General features: G+C 45.0%; 1 protein-coding gene across 2 annotated transcripts in view; it reads right to left on the bottom strand.

Annotated features, from left to right (window-relative positions):
* The window catches only part of ADAM11 (ADAM metallopeptidase domain 11), a 75636-nt gene that overhangs the window by 45411 nt on the left and 5303 nt on the right, over window positions 1–24922 (bottom strand). Inside the window, exons 3-8 of one of the 2 annotated variants that reach the window (XM_083147442.1) lie at window positions 15176–15252; window positions 12876–12939; window positions 6593–6687; window positions 5407–5467; window positions 5273–5327; window positions 1937–1992 (exon numbers count right to left, since the gene is read on the bottom strand). In XM_083147442.1, the coding sequence (XP_083003568.1) occupies window positions 1937–1992; window positions 5273–5327; window positions 5407–5467; window positions 6593–6687; window positions 12876–12939; window positions 15176–15252 (408 nt within the window). The remainder of the gene's footprint in view (window positions 1–1936; window positions 1993–5272; window positions 5328–5406; window positions 5468–6592; window positions 6688–12875; window positions 12940–15175; window positions 15253–24922) is intronic. The other variant, XM_083147443.1, reaches the window with a different exon arrangement.

Genomic DNA, 24922 nt, shown 5'->3' with positions numbered 1-24922 from the left:
ACATTTTTGTGATGAAGTGCAGTGTTTTACTTCACTTTCTGTGACAGATTTGAAATCTCCCGTGCTGAATCTCCCATTATGAATCTCTGACACAAATCTCTCTGTATGTGGCTCATTGTCTGAAATGAGTCACAAGAGTGAAATCTCTTGTGCTGAATCTCCCGTTATGTATCTCTGGCACACATCTCTGCATATGTAGGGCCCATATGTCACAGGCTGTATTTGAGAAATAGGAGCTGGCGCTGCTTGTTTAGTACTTTCTCCATCCACGGCTTTGTAAACAGACCCCTTTATCTCTCTCTCTCTACTTTATATTACATTTCCTCTCTAGAGTGTGCACCACTCTTAGAGGACAGATGTATTAAACAGTATAAAGAATGCACAAGTGTAGAAATTTCCCATAGCAACCAGCTGTGAGGTAGCATTCTATAAAATTTCCCTTCTACCTTAAGAAGGCCTCACTTAGGGGGAGATTCTGTAAAGCAGATATGCGGTAAAAACCCAGTTTTCGGGGGTTTTACCGCATTTCTATATGCTATATTGTGCCTCCGCAGTGCCAGCGCTGCGGAGGGAATCGCCAGCAAAAGCTGGCGATTCCCTGCAGAAGCCTATGGGCTTCTTACCGCAGCGCCGTTTGAGGGATCCGTCACGGATCCCTCCCAGCGTGCCCTGTGGCCGGCGCCGGGGTCTGCGCATGTGCAGATGGACTCCCGGGTCCCAGAACCGGAAGTCCAGTGCCGGCACCGCATCGCAAGGGACAGCTCTTATCGCAAGAGCTGTCCCTTGCGTTAATAACGGCATATGTTACAGCATATGCCGTTATTAAGAATGCGGTAGCCGGCGATAATTGGCGCGGATGTTACAACATCCCACCTTTAGGCTTTACGATACCCAACATTAGCTGGAGTGGTATATAGCACACCACCACTGGACTGTGACAAATCATGTTTCACTATCTAGCAATCTGACGGCTGATTCTGTGATGGGTGTCTGACAGGAGAACGCTTCCTGCACTAATGCGTACTGCTGACTGTAAAGTGTGTTGTAAGAGGAAGAAATAATGGTCTGGGGCTCATGCTTTGGACTGGGGCCCTTAGTGAGCTAAGTGAGGATGAGAACCCCCAGTGGAGCAGAACAATGCCTCCACACACAAAGAGAAGTCCATCAAAAAAATGTTTTGCCAGATTTGGTGTGGAAGAAATTGATTGGAATACACAGAGCCATGAACTCATAGGTGTGAATTCCTGCATCCATGCTTCAAACGCTAGTGTAAAGCTTTCATAGAAGCGTGAAGTCAATGATAGTAGCAGAGGGGAGACTGATTCCGTTTTAATGTTCATGGCTTTGGTAAGAGATGTTCAGCAAACACGTGTGTGTAATGTTTGGTTCACCATATACTTTAAATATGTAGGGTGAAATGTAATAGGATGAGAGAATCAGAAAGTGATAGATTTGGTAAGAAATCTCCAGTTTTTTAAAGCAGCAATCATTTACACTTTAAAATCAAACTTGTTTTGCAGTGTAAATGATTGCCGCTTTAAAAAAAACTGGAGATTTCTTACAAAATCTCTCACTTATTGATTCTCTAATCCTATTACATTTCACCCGTAAGGGGAAATTTAATAAAGGAAATTTGTAAAAATAGGTGTATTTGTATCCAGAAATACTTATTTTTGACATTTACTATCCCGAAAATTGCCGTATTTTCAGGATAGTAAATGTCAAAAATAAGTGTATTTCTGGATACAAATACACCTATTTTTTTTTTACAAATTTCCTTTAGTAAATTTCCCCCGTAGTGTCCATTATTGGTAGCAATACATCATCTAAAGCTTTTGAGTAGGTGTGAAATTCAAACCAATTTACAACAGATATTTCATCCTTTTTCATATAATCAAAGTGACACAATAAGAAATGTAATCTGTGATCTACTAACCTGTCTTTTCCTGCGTGTTTTTGAGCTTCGGGGAATTTCTCTGATGTGCACACAGTCTGAGAAGAATTGAAAATGAATAAATATTTTGATTGGCTGTATGTGTATCATGCTGTTAGGCATACCATATAGTCTGTATGCTATAAGACAATATAAGACAATAAGGCTGGGTCCACACAGAGGTCCGTATTCGGATTCGGCATGAAAAGCCGGCGGTCGGGATCCCGGCGTTCAAAATCCCGACGCCGGTATCCCGAACGCCGAAATCCCGACAAGGGGGGGACATGGATCGCCCCCCCTTGCGGGCTCGCTGCACTCGCCACGCAGCGGGCCCGGTGCCTTGCTACACTCGGCACACTAATTTATTCTCCCTCTGAGGGTGTCGTGGACACCCACGGAGGGAGAAAGTGACGGGATTTCGGCGTTCGGGATTCCGGCGTCAGGATTTTGAACGCCGGGATTCCGGCGTCAGGATTTTGAACGCCGGGATCCCGACCGCCGGGATTTAAACTGCATCCCCCTGTATTCAATGTGGCCGGCAAGGTGGTTAAACAGCAAGGAAAACAAGCCACCCCCATGCCGGCTGCTCCCCCTATTTAACGTTCTGGTGGAATCCTCGCTGTCAGAGGACAGCGAGGATTCTCTAAAACGGGGAGGCTAGCGGCTAAAGCAGGGAGCCCGCAGCATTTAGCCGCAAGCATCGCTGTTTTGGCGACCACACACGCCGTTTCCACCTCACTATAGAAACCCAGCAAGGTGGAAACGACGCACGCAGGGGGGTCAGTTGAATACTGAACCACAAGCTGTTGACGGCCATCGCCATCACAGCGCACACTACTGGTCACGTTCAGCAGGAGCCGCTTGGCCGCAAGGAGTCTGCACACAATCTCCTATGCGGCCACCCACACATTAGCCTCCAGGTCCTACCACAACATGCTGCAGTAGTATCAAATGGTGGGCTGGCTGAATTTTGGGAAAAACACATACAGTACAATGTACAGTATGTGTTCACACAGTACTGTGTAACCCTAGAAATCCAGTTGGCAGTGACCGGATCCCTGTTCTGCAGGATCCGGCCACACCGCTGTGTGTGACCCAGCACAGCTTCCTTGCGGCCAATTAGGTCCCACTGAACAGGACCCGCTTGGCTGCTATGTGTGGCCCAGCACTAACATACCAGCTGTTGCAGAACTACAACTCCCTGCAAACAATCAACTGTAAAACAGCAGCAGCTACAGTGATGCAAGTTACATACTCTTACTGTGGAGTTAGGTACCACAACTGCATTTGTATGATGCTATGTGTACTCTATTATGTATATTTATGAAGTGCATCTCAGCAACTCTGTTTGATCTGTCACCTTTATCACGTGCACCAAACTTGATGCAATACATTCTGGAGATTATACTGTAGAAGCAAATTGGATCCCTCCTAGCGCCCCCTGCAGTACAGTCGACATGACCCAGACGTAGATTTTGGGTGATGTCTGAAAAGTGTATAAATACCCACATAATTACTTTGCTCCTAACTGTCCGATTTTTGACAGGACAGCCTTGTTTTTAGGATTCTGTCCCACCTTAACATTTAAGACTACAAATTGTCCACCCATAACACATGGCCTTGCTCCCATCCTGAGTACCCACTGCACTGTGCCACCATGGCTGATGTTGGGTGGCATTTTATAATTTTACCAAATAAAAATAATTACATTTAAATGTGTATTAAGTGTAAAACAAAAAGTGTCTGACATTATCTGCTGCATGGTATATAATACAATTAAGTGAATGGGTAGGTGGGTGCATGTGCACGGCGGCTTCCATTCACTTCACTTCAATGGAATAGGGGAAGTGTGCGAACACCCGCTTCCTGCTATGTTGCAACATCTTTGCTGCAATGCATACACATCAAATCAGGTATGTAAAAGGACACTTCATAACAAATGTATTATACTGAATAAATGGTGATGTTATTGCATCCACAACAAAAAATGAGATTCATTTTATTATTTAAAATAGGAGAGATCTGTTGGTGTCAGTGCTAGACTTGCAAACATGGGCCATGTTCTATGGAGGTTTATGGAGGTTATTCTAGTTAAAAGTTCAGTTGACAGAGTGTCTGTTTAAACCAGCCCGCCACTCGCACAGGCTGCCGCCCCCCTTCGCAGGGCGAATTTGCCCACATGGTTGCGAATGGATGTTTTGCATAAACATCCATTCGCAGCCTATGTGGCCAAACCCACATCAATTGATGGTCGCCGACCATTGAATGATGAGCAAGCTACACGCAAATCTAAGACACTCTCCGATGTTTTTGCTTTGCATGTATTCTGGAGGGGAACATGGAGGGCAGCTGACATCCGGTGATGTCAGATGCCTGCCCCCGGCACCTGCATCACCACCATGGGAATGCCCATCGTTTTCATAGTTACACCCATGAAATGCTGGGCGTTTCCATGAGCGCGACTACCCGGCACCGCCCCACACCCCCACCCGGTGAACCCTCTGTTCACTGTGCCCTCTCACATCCGGCGCATGCACAGTTTGGAAACATCACTCACCGTTGTGAATTCACAACGGTGAGCATGAACTAGACTATGGTTCTATATCCCTTGCAGCTGCACACACTACCTGATTTCTTTTTACACCTGGACAATGGTCTGATTATCCATTACATACACATACTGGTCGATATCGGGACATTGTGGACACAGTTTTCTGTCCTCCCAACAGGTTAATTGAACGGTCATGTTTGTGTGCAATTTTGTACGACTTCATACACGCTACAAATTAAATTAGCCCTAATATTGGCAAATCAGCCCAATAATTAGTAGTGTGTACTTAGCTTTAAGCCAGGCAACAGCTTCTCTCCTCTTGAAAACATTGTGGATGTATTAATGCGTTGGTTCTGCAAATTTCTTTTTTTTTTTACTACCGTGAAGCGGGAGCAGTACAATAACAACTACGGTGCCCTAGGGACATTTGGGCTTTGCACAAGGTGAAATTCTCACCAATAAACAGAAAATGTTTTTTTTTTAATAGCATACATTGTGCTATATAGCATTCACGTCCTCCCACTTAGAAATAAATACATTTTTAGCTAAATGACAGCCACATTAACACAGAAACAACTGCAGGCATGTATGGTCATAATGTGTTCACATGTTTTTCATGTTTATTTTTCTACAATACACAAATGTAATATATTAATGGTTAGTTTCCCATAATTCCCTGTGTAGCACAGTTGGTAATGTTTTATCAATTTACAATTTTCTTCTAATATAACAAATGATGTGACATCTTGGTGGAATTTAGAACACTACAATACCATTTGCTTGCATACCTGGTTCTATGCATATCCTGGTTCGCTGGATCACATGTGGCCAAGGGTAAGATTCCTGCAAAGATAAATAGTTAAATAGAACATCCAACAGATAAGGAAAAAATATGCAAGATAGATGTGTGGGCAGATTTTACCTTAGTTGCTTGCTCCTGGGGGTATATTGTATATGTGTATGATCCATCTGAAAATGCCCCACTGTAAGGATACAAAATTAAAGAAAAGAAAATCACTGGATATATTTATGTTACACACAACATTCTTTTTTGCCCAAATTGGGATGTGGGATGACACTTTTTGGTCAGATTCTGATGGTAGTGCCTCACATATCTGAAGATAGGCTATCTCCACCATCCCGCATCAGAGCTCTATTCAATTCTCTATCTGGGCCCCAGAGCCATACTGCTCATGCTTGTGCAACGCCCCTGCCGGGTGGGGTTCCTGGTTACTTCTACAGTAGGTAGCACATAGGTCATAGCAGCTAATGCATCCCAGAAAATCTGGCAAAAACCTATTAGAAAGTGCAGAAATTAAGGTACTGAGGCAGATATGGAGTGCACTACTGTGGTTCTTGGGTCTGATTCAGAGATGAACACAGTTCATACAGCAAAAATCTTTTTTGTTTTTTTTCCGGTTACTGTCTGATGCTGGAGAGACAGAATAAGACTGGCTGGAGCTGTAGAGACACTTTGGGGCTGGAGAGACATAAGGGAGTTAAGCTGGAATTGGAGGGTATCTGTCTGGAGAGACACTAGGAGGGCTGCCCCAAAAAAAGTGGGGGGAAAGAAGTTGGAGAGGCAGGGAGGGGGTCGAGGCTGAAAACAACGGGGTGGGGGTGAGGGGAGTGACTGATTATTATCCACAACTGGCAATATAACTGCCACATAATTTCTTCTTTTGTCCCCTCAGCAGTACTACTGCAGAGCCTCTGGGGCATCTCCATGCGCCCCTGCATTGCAGAGTCTATCGATCAATGGTAAGAATTTCTGAATAAATCAATTTTGTTGAAGAAAATAACATTTTCATAATCACTAAATTGTGGGTTAATAAACCTTTTCTACGGGGGTAAAATTGTGGTTGTTTATAATACAGAGAGTATGAAGTGTTGATGTTCTCAGATCTAACTTGTTTTTCAGCAGTCAGCGTCAACAGCAGTGATTCCAGCACAGAGTACAGCGTGAACTGAGAGTAACATCCTGCGCTGTTCTAACACCCCCACACACCACCTGCTGTCACCAAATGGTTCTGGAGCCACAAGTCACATTTCAGGAAATAATTAGAGAAAAAAAAAAAGAACTACAGACTTACTGCAAAGACACTCACCTTAGTCCATGGCAAGTAGATATTGCTACCCATGATTCCTCAAACCCACGCACTTGACCATTGTAGTAACAATGATCAACAGCTGCACCAGGACTCTGAAAAATAGAGATACTATACACTGTAAAAGAAATAAAGGCAACAACTTAGCCATAACAAATACAATATACACAAATATTTAGGGAAAAACAACTCTACTATGTTCTTGTATTGTAACTGGTAACTGTCAATAAATTGCTACACCTGATTATATAATAACATAGCTCAGAGGAATCACGGCACCCCAGAGCATCTGAATTTTTTCATGGCCCACATAGGCCAAAATTGTCTTATTGAGAAATTCCACAAAACAAAACCTTAAATGAAGTAAATTGCATTTTTATGCCATGCGTAGGGTCAGTTTTGCGCTGACGGACAGGATTTTCTTTTGTTTATCCACATATTTTATGATTGGAAGCCAGAAGCACTGTTTTTTTTTTACCCACTACATACGACATAAACATGCTGAATTGGTCCCGGACCACCAACTCAGGGCACTCCGCAAGTACCCCAAAGGCAGTAGTGGAACTTGTGAGTGGTGAGCCCAGTTGCAAAAATATAATTTGGGCTCCCCTCCTCCACCCCAACCCAAATTCACAATATGCAACAAGGCAGTGGGTGACAGGGAGAGGCAGGGTGCAGTGGCATAACTATAATTTTTTTCTCCCCCCCCCCTGCCAGGGGTCCTCTCCTGCGTGTTTCCCCAGTGTGTGACGTGATGATGTCACATGCATAATGGAGAAGCTGAAGCAGGAGAGAGGCAGACCAGCAGACACTGCTGCTTCCCCTGGCTCTGACGCATCCCAGGCCGCTCCAGCACACCCATCCGCCCGGCCATCCTTAACACAGTAGCCGGCTCTGTGTACAGTCAATTGAATCAGTGGGGGGAATAGTTGTCTCTGTCATGCGGCTGACTTGCCTCTGGTGCTCAGCCAGTGGGCAGCGGCAGGCAGTAGCATATCAGTGCATCGAGTAAGTGCCGGCGCCCACACAGAACATGCTGCCGCTTGCTCCTCCTAGCGGCAGCTGGGGCTGCTTTACAGTAGTTACACCACTGGCAGGGTGTGAAAGTGAAAGACATAACTGTGACAGGTAGAAGGAGAACAGTGTTTAACAGGAAGAGGGTGACAGGTGCACCCTGGGCCCCTTAGTGCTTAGGGGCAACCCAGGGTGCTGCACCACCCAACCTGGGAACTACTGACATAGCTTATACGAAAATAAGTGCGGATGTAGGTTATTGTGATTTATCATAGGACAGATGAAGTGTAGGTGTATGCAGGGAGGCCCACTTCTAATTTACCAACTATAACTGTAATCTAATATCTATCTGCTACAACACTGGTTGGTATTCGGAATGCGTTCAGAAGATTACGATATATATTTGGAACATGAGCAAGGTATAGGAGTCCATCTCACTCTTTATTAAATTGTTGCCATATTTAAATCATCTGTAAAGAGTGTAAAATGCAGCTTTAGGTGGTATTTTCATGTTAGCGGCTTACCACAGGTGTCATGGTAACAAGGGCAGTAACTTGCATATCGAGTAACACTATTATTTGACTATTTGTGACTCCTTTTGTATCAAGTTGGTGCAGGGCCATCTTAATGTATAGGCACACTAGGCAGCTGTTTATAGGGGCCTTAATCCCTTGTGTGGTGGGTTTTCCTGAGGCAGGAAAAACTTACCAGGGTTCTGCAGCAGCTCCTACTCTACTGGGGCTGCTGCTGCATGCAGCTGCTGTTTGCGGCTGCTTGGTAAAGTTCGGGGCCGCATGGGGGGGGGGGGGGGGTTCGGGAGCTCAGGTATTCATGTGTATGGAACACACAAACGGCCAAGCACTCCTGAGCATCCCGCCAGCGGTGCACTGCTGGAGGCAGCTCATCCTGTGGTTAAAGCAGGGTTAGGCTCGGCAGAGCTTCATGAGAGGCAGGAAGATAATGCTGCCTGGCTGCTCTGATTGTGAATTACATACAATCAGAGCAGCCAGACAGCATTCTATTCCTGTCTCCCTGCCTGCAGTCAGACAGTGAATTTCTATCAGCATGCTGATTGGAGGATCCTCCAGCTATACACATCCCCTTTTTGGGAGACCCGCTGTCCACATGTCAAATGTTGGGAGGTATGCCCCCTGCCCCCTTACAATTTGCAATGGCTGTCTGACTCTAGGAAACAGCCTCTCTTCTTCCCCTAATGCTGTCAGCAGCTGTAGCTTGGCAGGTAGAGAAAAGACAGGGTAAAAAAAAACTTAAAATGCAGAAAGTCAATGCCTGGATTATTTTAGTCCAAGTATGAAACAGACATATTTCTAGGAAACACAAGGGTGTTAATTGAAATTTGGCATACCTTGGATCACCCCCTGGCATACACTGTAGGAATGCTCCCAAGAGTAGGATAAAGCCAAGTCCCATTACCCACACACATAATGGGCCTTATTCTAATTCACTCTTAGAGGCAAATTCCTTCTCAAATGGACAAAACCATGTGCACTGCAGGGGGGCAGATGTAACATGTGCAGATATAATAAGATTTGGTGAGTTATGTTTCTGTGCAGGGAAAATACTGACTGCTTTATTTTTACACTGCAATATAGATCTCACTTTGAAGAAAAACCCCACCCAAATCTAACTCTCTCTGCACATGTTATATCTGCCCCACCTGAAGTGCACATGGTTTTGTCCATTTGAGAAGGAATTTGCCTCTAAGAGTGAACTAGAATAAGGCTCAATGTGAGGAATGTATACCCCATGCATTATCAGTGCAGTAAGCCCATCTGAAAATAAAAACGCTGATACTAAGGACATCTGTAAATCATGCCATGGCACAACTTGAGAAACACTGTTCCATCGTATTAATTTTAAGGGCGTATTTATCTCCTAAAAATAAGTGGTCAGGGAAAAGGTTTAACATCTCATAATAACCACACAATGGTTAGCAATCAATAGTATTCAAACCCCTACAAAATCAGCACATTTGTCTTTACTACAAAGGACATATAAATTGTTCGAACGAGTACTAGTGTGCTGTTAAAGTGCATTTTCAGGATCATAATTTGCAATGAGATGTTTATTGTTAAGGTCCATACACATTTAACGATGTCCCCCTGCCAATATTGGTGAATGACCCGGCATCGGTAAGTGCATACACACTTGCCGATGCCTGCTAGGAGGTGAGCGATGGCAGGAGGGAGGCGGGGGAAGAAACGACTGTTGCAGCATGGCTGTCGTTAACGATGACCTCCCTCATCCAGACATGCTTGGATGAGGAAGGGGGTAGTTAACGACGGGCAGGAGTGCGCATCGTTAGCGATAGGGAGTGTACACACGGGGCTATATTGTCCACAATATTGCCCAGAAAGCCCTTTCTGAGCGATATGGTGACCAATATCGTCCAGTGTCTATGGGTCTTTACTTTTAATAAAGACTGAAAATTTAAGCTCTATCATCTAGTATTTGGTTGAAACAGCTTTTGCTGCAATAACAGGCTAAAGTCTATTGGGGTAAAACAGGTGATGTGCATGGATTGCAATTTTCAAATAGTGCAGCAGATTCCCCACTGGAGTGAGATCTGGGGTATATCTGCTAAAGGTCTAATTAAGTCATTTTTTGTTTTTTGTCCCTAAATTAATTTCAGATCGATTAAAATTGATCTTTATTGATGTTGGGCTTCTAGCGCTAGAACACATTTACTGAAAAAAAAAAAATATTTAAAAAACATCTGTAATACCATTTTCTCACTGCCAGTGAGAACAACCCGGCTTTTAAATGCCGGGAACTGCTGCGCCGGACACCCCCCCCCCCCATTCTCACTGCTAGGCAAATTACTAGGTGAAGCAGTTCTACCCACCGTGGTAATTTGCATTTTAACAAGTCTTTGAATACTGAATGGTTGCTGATAAATGGGCAGTGTTAAATTTAAATTTTCTCCTCACAAAGAATCTAACCACAAAACATTAACCCATATTTTAGTTGGATCACTCTGGTGTTTTCTGGCAAACTCCAGGTGTGCTTTGATGTGGTTTTTCTTCAGTAATGGCTTATTTTTAGCCACCTTTCCATATAGGCCAGATGTATGCACAGCCATTAAGATGGCTGGCCGGTGGACTTTCCCTCCAGTCTTGGCCACTAAACTCTGTGATAGTTGACCTCTCTGTGGCCTTGCTCACGTCTTCTGCTCTCACACTGAATTTTGAAGCATGCCCTTATCTAGGCAGTGGGTGTGTTGTATAAAGTGGCTTCCATTTCCTCACCTTTTACGCAAACTGTGATCACTTGTACATCCAAGTTCTTCAATATTATTTTGTAGATATTTTTTTCTATCTTGTGCATGTCTGTCTAGTAGTTTATCTTTAATGTTGAACAATGTTTTTAGTCATAATTTTCCCAGTTTTCCAGAAAATTTACTGTATAACCAATGTTATTCAAATTAAAAGGTGTTTTACCCATAAAATCTGACATTTTAATAGTTATATAAGCAGAATGTTTCAGTTTCATATGCAACCACACCAGCACTGGGGGCCAATGCAGCAAGAAAAAGGGAAGCACTCTCAAAATACTACTAGCAGGTTGCAAAATCCATCCAATGTTTCAATGTATCCTTGGACGATCAAGAACTATACTTTTTTTTTTGGCTGGCTCAGGAGGAAATCACGGAAATACTTACAGAAATAAATACACAATAAAGATGAATGGCATAACTAAATTGTATAGGTAATTAATAAATTGATAAAATTCCAAAAATTACTTTATTTTCCCAACCTGCATTACACGTGCATTCACAGAGTGTCTTTTTCCTTTGCTTTTACTACATAATAGGCCCAACTGTTTAAGTGGAGCAGAAATAATGATAAAACAATATCTGGGCCCCTCACCACTCTCAGAACATGGCCTGAGGTTAGCTGCATCTTCATTTATTAATCCTGCCGTGGATGAAAGAATCGGATGTGCTATGTTAGAGGCTGCAGAGAGGATGCAGGCTGAACACGTACCTGTCACCATGACCCATTTTATCCAGGCACAATAATCTGTTTTATTACTTGTTTTCCAATTGAAAGATCCTGGTCTGAATTAAATCAGGACTGTTTAAGATCTTCCACTAAAAATAACTTGCTTAAGCAGAGTTATACCAACAATTGGGATCAGAATCAGAGTTTTGGGTAAAATTGCAGGGGTAAGGGGTAGCATTAGTAGTGATACAGTACCTGGAAAGTCTATAGAGCCATGTTATTTAAAAATAATTGTCTACTTTTGGGTGTAATTTGGAATAAAGAAGTTAACAGAGATTCTAATGTATTTATGTCTTTATTGAATTCAATTTGCAATGTGTCAGTAGTTTTAACATTCTTTTCTCCTAAACAGACGGCACTAATTAAGGCATTATAATACAAGTGGTGCAAAACCAAGTATAAACATCTGTGAAAGATTGTCTTACAGTTAGCAAATCTCTGACATCACTAGACATCAAAGAAGATACTATACAGGGAATTGAATTGCTCACGTCATGAAACATTTTCTTGTGAAAAAACTTGACTTTTCTGCAATTTATTACCAAAAAAAGGGATTATAGGGCTATTCCATTGTGATCATTTTTCACACAACTGACCAATTTTTGAGTGGCAAACACAGGCTCTGGGAAAAATCTCTGTGTTTTCATGTTTGCAGCTGCAAAAATCAGTTGTCAGAAAAATGTATTGTCAACTGCATCTGAGCTAGTGCAAAAAAAATTACTGATACTGCTTATCGAATAAGTCTCTGAGGATTAATTAACCGTGGTAATTTACAGCGGTTAATTGAATTCCCCCCATGTTTAATTACAGTGGTCATGTTAGCAGACCCATCAACATAACCACTTTCAACTAATATTAAATGTTCTGCAGTTGCTTCTGTGAATATATTAATTCATTACTTCACTTATCCCCGGTTTTGTGCTGCAATTAAATTGCCCAATAATACCCAATTAAATTGCCGATTAATAATCTCAATACCCCCAAAAAACTGGATAATGCGGTCACAGATGAACCAACAATTTGCCATTTCTGAATGTACATGAGCTCAGACACATGAATCACAAATGAATGGCCAGATCAGGACTACCTCATATTTCTACAAATCTTCCTGACCTCAAATATCATTACATTCTGCAAGAGGTCCCTGCTAATTGTAGAAATGGGCTTATGGGAAAACAACCCAACGATTTGAAAGCCGTACCAAAAGTACACAGCATAAATTGTGGTCACAAGGAAATACTCACCAGCACACGGGTATTGCTGTGGCTGCTGTACTGTATTTCCACATACTCAGATGACAAAAGATGGCTAGGAAGGAAAGAAAACTGAATTAATTTGTAATACAATAAAAAAAGTTACCTTTAAAACATTATAATTTTATTATTATTATTATTATTATTAAGTTATTTATATAGCACCAGCATATTCTGTTGTTAATATGTTATTGTGTATGTTAATTAGCAGGCACATATTTTTCAATTTCTGCATATGGGAATTGCACACAAGGAAGGTTACTATCCATATGTTTAGTTTCTTCTCTTTCGGACGAATGGATCATTGATTCCTAGAAAGGGAATATATCCAGACTAGGTAACCCGTGCAAAAATTTTGCATGCGAATGAGCAAAAACTAATTTTTTTACTTTGATTTACAATGTGCAATTCTAAATGAATAATTTGTCAGAAGCGGAGAACTTAATCTTTAAATTGGTACCTCATTTATCGATTTTGGTTAAGTATGAAGGAAGAAAAGGGATCATCACTAAATATCACCTTCTAGCAATAATATACAGTACTGTATGTCATGATTGATCCCTATGCGGAAATCTCTAATGATCATTATGTGTGCATACTCTGCCCCTCTCCATTCAGTGGATAAATAATAAAAGCCACCTAGTACATAACAATGGGCCTTATTCTGCTTGGTATGGTGGGACCGTATACAGGCGGATCGGGTTTTTTTCCATCAGCGACATCACACTGCTCACGGACGGGTCTCTCCGTGCGAAAAAACCTGTCCGCAAGAGTACGGTCATTGTGGGCGGCATAGGGGCATTTTTATGGGAGCGGCCGGAATAATGAGGAAAACTGGGCGTAAACATGGGCGTACATGGGGGGTGTGCACCAAAAATGTACGGTGCTACAACCGCTCGATCACCGAATGCACAGTGCATTTTGGGCCAAAAACAGGCGGACGCCAAAGATAGCTCCAGACCACCCCTAGAGATACCGTATGAGAGCGGACGCCTGGGTCTGCTAATTAATGCTGATTACTACACCTGAATGTAATAAGCAATGCTGCAGCCTATTAAGTGAAAACCATGATTTCACTACAGATGGAGCAGCTCTCATCCTGGCAGGGGATGGCGCTGGCGTCGCCAGCCGCCATCCCCCGCCAGCGCCATGGCGATGGCGAGAAGGGGACGCGCGCGCACGAGAGGCGCGCGCGTCCCCTTCCGTCGGCGCTTCCATCCGTTCCCCCGGGTCCCCGCCGGCTTGCCGGCGGTAACCTGGGGTCCCCGCCGCCTGCCCGCACCACCCCCCCCTAACCCTGTCCGTCTCCCTGAGGCGGAGACAGACAGGGTTTCCGTCGCGCTGGCAACGGAGACTGAGACGCGCGTGCGCGTGAGACACGCGCGCGTCTCAGTATATTCGCTGGCGAGGCTGCTGGCGGGTCGCCAGAGGGGACGTCCTGGCGACCCGCCAGCAAGGATGAGACCTACTCCATCTGTACCTGCAAGCCACACACAGCCCTCAAACACATTGGAAGCATATCTTTCTACACTTCTATACATGTAAAGGATGGTTTAATTTTAGGTAAGATTCATTCGAAGACCTGCTTATATATGTCAAGGTAGTTATTTTATAACCATCTACACCCATTCAGAAAGTGTTTTTGTATACTTTAAAAAGCAGGACACTCAATTCACAGAAGTCGACATGTGTCAACTTTTTCCCTGTAACACCAACATAACTTTATTTAAAAGTAAAACCAATGTGGGGACACATAGATAGTGATTAAAATGCAACATTAGGACATAATAAATATACATGTAATGAGGGTTAAAATGTTGTTTTATTAGGGTGTTTATTAAGGTAGACAATTGAGTTAATAGAAAACAATTATTGAATAACAGTTAGAATAATTAATTAAATATCTTAATTATAGTTTTTCATTGAAAAAAGACGAGACCCGTCCGTGCACTGAGGCGTACGCTCCGATATACGGAAGATGTCGGTGTGAAAACGGACGAGACCCGTCTGTATACGGTGGCGTACACTCTGTTGTACGCCAGTTAACGGTGTCTAAGAGGAGACCCGTCCGTATACGGTGGCGTACGCTCAAGTGTACGCCACTCCCCATTGTCGGTGTTTGTGACCGTCCGTATGCGGCTGTTCTGTGGGCGGACTTTCGCTCACCGCGAGCGTACGGGAAACATACAGTGAAACGGACCGCACGTACGTTTCACCGACCTAACCAGAATAAGGCCCAATGTTAGGTCATGTATGATCAGATTAAAATTGTCTCATAATTTTGTACTCACTGGTTTAGGTCCAGATCCAGAATGAGTTCTCTTTTGAATGCTGGCACCAGAAAGCTGACAATGGCGAGGTGAGCTGGCTGCAATAAAGTGATAGATAGCATAAGAGGGTTCTGGAATATGAAAGTACATTAATAGGAGAGCTGTTAGCTGATCTCAGACTGCAGATCTTAGTCCTGGTTCTTATAGATTGACACCATTACTTGATTCTTAAAGCCTAACCTCTACTTAAGGTGCCCATACATTCTGTGATAGCAGCGTGCAATGCCATGCACGCTCCCGTGGGCATCGCATAGTAAAAAAAGTATGTGTTGCACATACTTTTTGTACTGCCCGCGCATAGCATCGCACGCAAAAAGGCATGCGTTGCGATCCAGCCCATAAGGCATCGCAACGCACGCTGCTATCACAGCGTGTATGGGCACCTTTATTCACTTTGTTTAGTTATAAAATGGAGTCACACACGTTATGTTTCTTATCACCTGTGGCACCCAATATATAAAAGATGATGACAACAACTGGCTGGTGGGATTGGTTGCTAGGGTCGACAGTGTCTAAGTCGACCACAAAAGGTCAATATGGCAAAAAGTTGGACACAAGAAAAAAGTCAAAATAAAAATGTTAGACAGACTAAAGGGGTCAGCAAGAGCATTTTAGGTATTTGGTGTGTCAATTTTTAGTGTATCGCATCCCATTGCATGGCTCACTTCACTCATCATACTTCAGACAAATTACCTTTCCCAGTCCATGTACATGGAAAAGTATAAAACAAAATCTTAAAAACTCATGTAAGCCATATGCTGTGTCGATTATTAGCATGTTGACCTATTGACCAGATCAACATAATGCATATTGGCCAATTGTGATCAACCAATTAACAGACAGCATAAAGTCTGGATACCAACTGATGTGCAGGGTTAAAGGTTTGCTGAGCAGAACACATGACCCTTTTCAACCTCAGCTGAATTTAAATAATACCTGTCTAGTGGGTGACTGCAAATAACTGTCACAGACATCAGACCATCCTGCAGGTCACATGTTCCACGTCACCAGGCAGGTGCACAGGGAAAGTTTACCAACTATCACAAGGTGAATCATTGTGAATGGCAGGTGGACGTTTTGCCACAGAAGTCCAACACAAAGCAACCAATTACATTGCCATATAATGCTGCAAATCTATATGATGTGCCCTTCTCAGACCACAGCATCATACAAATAAGTCACTGGAGTGCAGGTTATGCCTACCTTCTGATAGATAGATAGATAGATAGATGTGATATTGTGGACGTATCATATTTAAATGTATGCTATCATATTATTAATCATAGCCAATTTTAGTGTGCCTGTCACAGTAGGAGGTACTTAGTTTTTAGCAGATAAAGGACGCTGCTCTCTTGTGGCTTTCCTATAGTAGGTAAGATAAACTAATTGAAGACGAAACCGATGAGCAGTACTTTGCTCTACTGAGAATAGACTCCAGTCCGTGAAGAACACATTAGGTACTGCCCTGACAGTCAGCATGATTTTAGTTTATATTATAAATGCAATTAAGTGTATTTACTTCCAGTAATGCTGATGTACTCTATTATGTGGAGAGTCAGCCAAGGGAATGATCTCAGTGTGATGGAGATCCAGAGATAGACATAATGATGTTGGGTCTATGACTCATGTGGATATAAAACAAAACACAAGCAGCTTTCTTATATTTCTTATAATATTCACATACTTACTTTTAAGGGTGGAACTACTGTTAAATCCAGGGCAGAAACAGTGGCCTACACACAAGGGCCCTTATTCTGGTTGACACGCAAGGCTGCTACATTCGCAGCCTTGCGAGTCCCCCAGATGCTGCCTGCTGCTCGCAGGTTAGCAAACTTCCTGTAGTGGAGATGGGTGTGCTCCAGGGTTCCAAGAGGAGTCATGGTTTGGTACTTGTTTCCTAGAACGGCCACACCGATGTTGATCGGGTCGGTCGCATAGCATGCGACCAAATCGCATGCGATGCGACCGACGCGATAGTCCCGATTTTTACATTGATTGAAATGTGAATAGGGTCCCTGGGACCCTATTTTACATTGGATTCAATGTAAAATTCTCCCCAGGCCCCAATTTTAACCCCCTCAACGGCACCCCACGATTGACGCCAACCAGAAGCGTGGCGAGCCCGCGAGGGGCGGCGGTACGAGTCCTCCGACCTTTTCATACTCCTACTATCCACGTCGGCGTGGAGTTGAGAATATAAAGTGTGGCGAGCGCAGCGAGCCACTGAGCCCGAAGCGTGGCGAGCGCAGCGCGCCCCGCGAGGGGACGCGTATAACTTCACAGGTATACGCGTTCCCTTGCGGGGTTCGCTGCGCTCGCCACGCTTCGGGCTCGTTGGCTCGCTGCGCTCGCCACACTTTATATTCTCAACTCCACGCCGACGTGGATAGTAGGAGTATAAAAAGGTCGGAGGCCGCGTACCGCCGCCCCTCGTGGGCTCGCTACGCTCGCCACGCTTCGGGTTGGCGTCAATCGTGGGGTGACGTTCACAATGGGGGGGGGGGGGGGTAGCATATACAATGAGAAATGGCCCATATTGGCCCATTTCCCATTTTTTTCCCGATTACAATGTTAAAAATATTTTAACATTGAACACTATGGCAAAATCGGGTCCATCGCGTCGGTCGCATCGCGTGCAATGTTAATGCACCCGACCGACGCGATGGACCCGATTTTGCCTTTGCCGGCAAAATGTACCTGATTTCAAAGGAAATCGGGTCCATCGGGGGTAATCGTGTACCCTAAGTTAAGGTACACGATTACCCCCGATTGTGGCCGTTCTAGGAAACAAGTACCCATGGTTTAATAAATAGGTGAGATCAGTCATCCCAAATCTCCATGATATGGAGTGTTACATTTCGCGGTAGCAATGCCACTGTTGATAAACCTCTTAAGGCCCCCATACATTAGCCCGACTTGTCCTAGGGACAAGTCGGACCTGATTTCCCCGGCAGCTCCCCAGGAGGTTTCACACATGATGAGGCACTTGTGCCAAGTTTTGCATATGATAAATCGCCAAGCGATTTATCATATGAAACTCCCGGGGAGCTGCAGGGGGCGAGCCGGGCAGAATCAGCGGGCGAGGGGCCGGGCATAGTAAGCTGTCAAATAGGCAGTGGGCGGGGGGGGGGGGGGCGTTGGAGAGGCGGGCTGGGGACACAGAGGCAGCCCGCGGGGGTGGACGCCGGTGAACAGATGAGGGAGCTGGGCAGGAGGATCGGGGACTCACTCACTCTGCGCTGCAAGCCAGGGAAAAAAAACAATACAAATGAATGGGAAGCCAGTGATTGGCTGATGAAGAGTTGTCCCCGGTCCTCCTGCGCCCAGCTCCCTCGTCAGTTCACTGGCGTCCACCCACGCACGCTGCCTGTGTCACCAGCCCGGCTCTCCTGCCCCCCCCCCCCCATCCTAAAGGCCCCCATACACTACGCGATTTGGGCCCGATTTCACCCGATTCTGGAGGATCGGGCTGATAAATCGGGTGAAATTGCCCAAATCACGTAGGGTATGACATCCAATCTGATCCGATGCGCGGTCCCGTGCGCATCGGATGAGATCTGGATGTCGGACGGTCTGCACATAAGATAAATCTTATGTGCAGCCGGCATTGAGCTGGTCTGGGGGAGTGAGGACCGGAGAGCAGGGTCCGGTCCATGTGTGATGCAGAGGGGGTAGTCAGGTGGCGGGGAGCGGGGTCCGGTCCAGCTGCAGGAGGGGTACTAAGCTAGCTGGTGGACTGGAGACTAGGTAGCGGCAGGCGGGTAGCACGGAGCGCACGGCGCATAACAGAGTCCGGGTAGCGGCAAGCGGGAGTATAGAAAACATCCTATTCAAAAGACTGGGTGGCCGCTGATTGGCCGAGAGCTCAGCCAATCAGCGACCGCCCTACTTGCCCAGTCTTTTGAATAGGATGTTTCCTATTCTCCCACTCACTGCTACCCGGACTCTGTTATGCGCTGTGCGCTCCGTGCTCCCCGCCTGCCGCTACCTCCTGCAGCTGGACCGGACCCCGCTCCCCGCCACATCTCCTGCATCACACATGGACCGGACCCTGCTCTCCGGTCTCTGGTCCCCCGCATGCAAGATCCCCCCCAGACCCTGCTCTCCCACAGCTCCCCCGGATTTACATGTGATAAATCGATCCGATTTATCACATGTAAAAAATGGCACATCAAGTGCCAAATCATATCAGGAGCTGCCGGGGAAGTCGGGCCGACATTAGGCAGACTTGTCCTTTGGACAAGTCGGCGTAGTGTATGGGGGCCTTAAGATTCGCCAATCAGTATTGAGGGGCAGATTTATTAAGCTTGGAGAAGAGATAAACTGGAGATAAAGCAGAGAAAAGGTAAAAGGAGATAAAGCACCAGCCAATCAGCTGTGTTTGAAAAAGACAGTTGGGAGTTGATTGGCTGTGCTTTATCTCATTTTACCTTTTCTCCAGTTTATCTCTTATCCAAGCTTAATAAATCTGCCCCTTAATCACTGATGTTTTTGCCTGGTTTTGAGTACATTTTCAACCATGCCATTTCACTTCTTTTTTTTTTTTTTTCTGGGGGGTCGTCATGAGTGAAAACATCAGCAAAAAAAACGGGTGAAAATGGCTGCAAATTTGCCAAAATCACATGAATTTGCAGCAATTTTAACCAAATGCTGGATTTTCACCTGGCAAAAAATAGTTATGGGAATTGAATAGGGCCAATCGAATTTGCCCTAAACAAGGCAAAAAATTTGGTTGGGATTGAATACCCCCCTAAAGGTGTATACATTTTTTTTTGACCAATTTGGTTAAAAGACATTTCCATTGAACCCAGTGTCCTGGACGAAAGATTTTGACGAAAGATATTGACGACAGACGAAAGATCTAGCTACAGTTTATAGGCTCTTTTTGAAAGATATCCAAATTGAGCTGCATGCACAGTTGACCAACAATCTTGATGAACAACTGGATGGTATGCGCATCATCATTCGTTGTTCGTCTGTCGTCAATATCTTTCGTCAACATCTTTCATCCAGGACACTGGGTTCAATGGAAATGTCTTTCAACCAAATTGGTCCAAAAAATTGTGCAGTGTGTATGCACCTTTAGACTATTGTCCAATATAGCATCCTGAGATGGTCTGTAGTATGTACACCCAAACAGGCACGACATATATGGGATATGGTAGTAATGACGACCTGACTTAGGTCGACAGTCATTAGGTCGACACCGTTGGGTCGACAGGCAACAAGGTCGACAGGGTTCTAGGTCAACCCGGGACAAGGTTGACATGGTTTTAGGTCGACAAATGTGTTAGGTCGACATGGGTTAGGTCGACATGGTTTTTTCACTGTTTTTTGAGCCGACATGTGCTGACAGGCGGTATTTCATGCCCTGCCATCCACTAGGGCGTGGTGGGAGAATAAAATAGTATGTCGAGCGCAGCGAGGCACCGTGCCCAAAGCATTGCGAGCGAAGCGAGCGATGTGAGGGGCTGCAGTTGACTTCCAACTGTGTCCATGTCGACATTCGGGTAAAAAAACAGTGAAACACGGTACTTATGTATTATCACGGCACCCGATTTTTCATACCCCCACTATCCACGTCGGCGTGGAGTTGATTTTATATAGTGTGGCGAGCGCAGCGAGCCCCGCGAGGGGACGCGGAATTCGAGGACGAAGCGTGGCGAGCGGACGCGGATTACTTACCATGTATTTCACGTGCGCTCGCCACGTTTCGGGCTGGTATTCCTCGTCCCCTCGCCATGCTTTGGGCTCGGTAAAATCTATATAAAAAAAATCTATATAAAACTATATAAAATCAACTCCACACCAACGTGGATAGTGGGGGTATGAAAAGGTCGGAGGACGCGTACCGCTACGCTCGCCACACTTCGGGTTGGCGTTGATGGTGGGGTGGCATTAACAATGCAGGGGCATTTCGGCTAATACACCTAATGGGGGGGGCCCTGGGGGGCATTTAACATTGCCCCTAAAGTGAAATCGGGTGTCAGGGACCATTTGGAACCATTTAACATTGATTCCAATGGGGAAATCGCATCGATCGCATCGAATGCGCGATTTGGTCGCATGCGATGGACACGATTTTACCGCACAAATCACGTCCATCGCATGTGATTGTATGCCTTAAGTTAAGGCATACAAGCAATACAACCGAGCGCCGTGATAATACATAAGTACCAAAAAAACTCATGTCGACCTAACACATTTGTCGACCTAAACCCATGTTGAGCTTGTCCCATGTCGACCTAGACACCTGTCGACCTTCAAAAAAACCATGTCGACCTAACACATTTGTCGACCTAAACCCATGTTGACCTTGTCCCATGTCGACCTAGACACCTGTCGACTTAGTACCTTGTCGACCTAGTTGCCTGTAGACCCACACCCGACAAATCCTCACAAACTGTACAGGATAACCTATGAATTGGATAAAAACCTCCAACAAAATATATTTTGCAGTAGTTCAGAAGATTGTATAGTGTGTATGGTCTATACTCTATATCATTTGTTCTAGGATTATCTGATATTGCAACTGTTACATTGTTTGTTACATTGTATAGTGTGTAACCATCTTTAGTTATGATACATTCCTCCACTAAAAAGTAGAGATCCAGACACAGGGTAGTTCACAAATTATATATTTTTTTGTTATATGTGTCACTGAATTAATTTGCAACAGACAGAGCAACAACTTACTAATTAAAGTTGAGGTAAAGGGAAACAGGACAAAATAGAGAAAGATATACTGTAGGAGGTACAAATTGTGAATAATAAAGGATAAACACTAAAACAAATGCAGGAAAGGAATATAGTAGTCGGTGTTGGATATTTACTAACAAAGTGCAGTAACCATAGTCAGATAATGGCTTTCATGTTCAAACTTGTGCTAATCCATCAACGTTCATTTTTGACTGGTTGATATGAGACACTTCACGGAAGGGAGGTATATAAACACAAGAAGAAACCTGTATACGTGCACTGTTTTAGCGTTGGTAATACGAACAACGTGGCCAGGTTTGGCAAACAACGTAGAGGGATTTTTTCCTGTTCTACAGGCTTTAGCATAAGCTTCAGCAGTGAATGTGAAAAAAGGCCAAGATTTTAATGAGGACAAGAACTGGGTGCACAAGTGAGGGCATGTGGTTGTTTTCACACATTCTTCTGTTACTCTTCTGTGGCCTGGCACTTAGCCCAGCATAATGAGAACACTGTATGATACAATCAGAAGCAACATTCATAGCATCATTGTGTAGAAGGATATTTGTGTGGTTTTTGTTCAGTTTTCATTGGGTCATCTAACACCACAGCTCTCTACACTTCTCATTTAACATAAATGTAATGGAACACACCAGTAGCACGCTGACACAATGCTTCTGTGCATGGGCACTTAGGGGGGTTATTCTGGTTGATTCGCAGGGCTACGAATTTGCAGCCTTGCAAGTCCACCAAACCCGGCCTTGCAAATGGTGGCCTGGCCGCCACCCATTTGCAGTGTGTGTTCGCACGCACTGGCTGTGAATGGATGTTTTATATAAACATCCATTTGCAGCCTGTGGGTGAACACCCACATCATTCGATGGTCGCCGACCATCGAATGATGTGGAACGTGCACGCATATCCAAGTGACTCTCAGGTCTCTTAGATTTACCTGCACCCTCAGGAGGAAGTGGGCGGGCAGCTGACATTTGGTAATGTCAGCTGTCCGCCCCGGGCGCAAACGTCATGGGCCGATTACCATGGGAACTCCCATGAAATGGGAATGGTCATGAAATGCTGGGCGTTCCAATGGCCTTGACTATCTGCCAGCGCTTCATGCCCCCCCCCCACCACCACCCCCGGATGCAGCTTTCGGTGCATGAACCTGTGAATAGTCTGTTCGCTGTGGCCTCACGCACCCAGCATATGCACATGCACAGAAATGATCCTGCGCATGTACATACAGCCACCATCGGTCCCTGTTCTGGTCTGTGCGAATGGAGCAGAATAACCCCCTTACTGTGTACAGCAACATTCTGCTTCAAATACTGTAGGTCCTGAGGATTCTGCCAAAGAATGTGTAATGTTGATTTCTCTATGAATTCAGTGCATACAGAATCAGGATTTCACTCCTATAAACTAAACCTTCAGACAAGAGATATTATTAATCCAACAGTTTCTTATTTATTGTAATAAGCAAATTACTGGAGGTTTCAGATTTGGTGTAGTATTCTTTCAGAACTTTTGTCATGAGGATGGTCCTTAGCCGAGAATATGGTACATAAGTAACTGTATAATACAGAGGTTCCCAAAAGTGGTCCTCAATGTACCCCAATGGTCCAGGTTTTAAGTATAAGGTGTGTCCAAATGAAAAGGAGACTTTCTCCTTAGCGGCAAAGTATCTAATCGCAGTTGGTTAATGTGTTTGGCGATAGATGGCGTTGTGCATATGTAGTGAATGTCTTCGCCATAGTTTCTTTATTCCCGGAAAGTTGTTTTGCGCAGTCTGATGTATGATGGATTCATCCAGATCAGCGCAAACAGCTGTTCTCCAATTTCTTAATGCAGAAGGCGAAAACGCTTCAGAAATTTATCGCAGGATCAAGGCGGTGTCTCCACACAATGTAAGCTGTGGAGTATCTTAGTGTTCCCGCTAGGCTGTGTTAGCGGGGTGCTGCGCCCTGCCCGCTTTTTACAGGGCAAAATGCGCCCTGCCCTGCTAGCAGCGCCCCGCTAAAACAGCGTGGTGCCTGCCTGGCTGTGTGCACAGGGAAGCGCAGTGCCGCCTTAGACGGCGATTACCAGCGCTTCCCCGGCAGCACGGTAACTTCGGCGGTGCCGGCCCCGCCTCCTTTAGTGACGGCGCCGGCTTGGCTCGCCACTTTTCACGATGTTGCGGCCCGGGCACGTCGACAATTGTGATGTCGGCGGGCCCGGTCTGCCCCCCTTGCGCTGCGGCACCCTGCCCGCCCTCATTCCTAGAGGGAACACTATATCTCATCCGTCAGTATTATCAGATCACCACGTGACATTGCTGCTGCTGCTCAGTCATTAAGCAAGGGAGTGTGCATCACATAAACTTGGTTATGGCAAGGTTTGTGCAGAGTGGTTGGCCAAACTATCTGCAGGGCTGTAACTAGCGTAAGGCTACGGGGTCATGGGCCCTGAATGCTGGGTTAGGTGGGGTATTAAATTTGCACAGCAGCCATGACTGCACGTTTAGCAACTCTGTGTCCCATCCCGCTAACAGCAAACTCCTGCCCGGCGGCCGCTGCTGCTCTAGATCCATTTTGTGTGCTGGGTGGAGGCACTTGTGATTCCCTTCCCACTGTCATGCTGTGCAGGTGATGCCATGAAGCCATCGCACCAGTGTAATGTGGGAGGGGGGAAGAGCCACGAGGCGGAGAAGGCAGGAGGAGCAGAGCCTGACCCGGAGAGGGGGACTGCCTTGCCACGAGCACCAAAAAAAAAAAATCAAATTTTGGCCCTAGCATCTGTCAAAGAATCAGAAGTTGGTGACAATGGGTGTTTGCTTGATCCATCTGTTTCGGTATGCATAGCAAGGAACGTATTTCATTGCCATTGTGGTGATCCGACGATTCTGACGAATGAGATCACCCACAGCCAAAATCGAGTGAGACACATCGCCTTTATCTTGCGATAAATTACAAAAGCATGCTCACCTTCTGCACAGATAAATTGGATAACAGCTCTTTGCGCTGATCTGGAGGA

This window comes from Crinia signifera, chromosome 6 (assembly GCF_055691185.1).
Source record: "Crinia signifera chromosome 6, ASM5569118v1, whole genome shotgun sequence".
In the NCBI taxonomy this organism is placed as follows: domain Eukaryota; kingdom Metazoa; phylum Chordata; class Amphibia; order Anura; family Myobatrachidae; genus Crinia; species Crinia signifera.
This window is presented reverse-complemented; position numbering and strand designations above follow the sequence as displayed.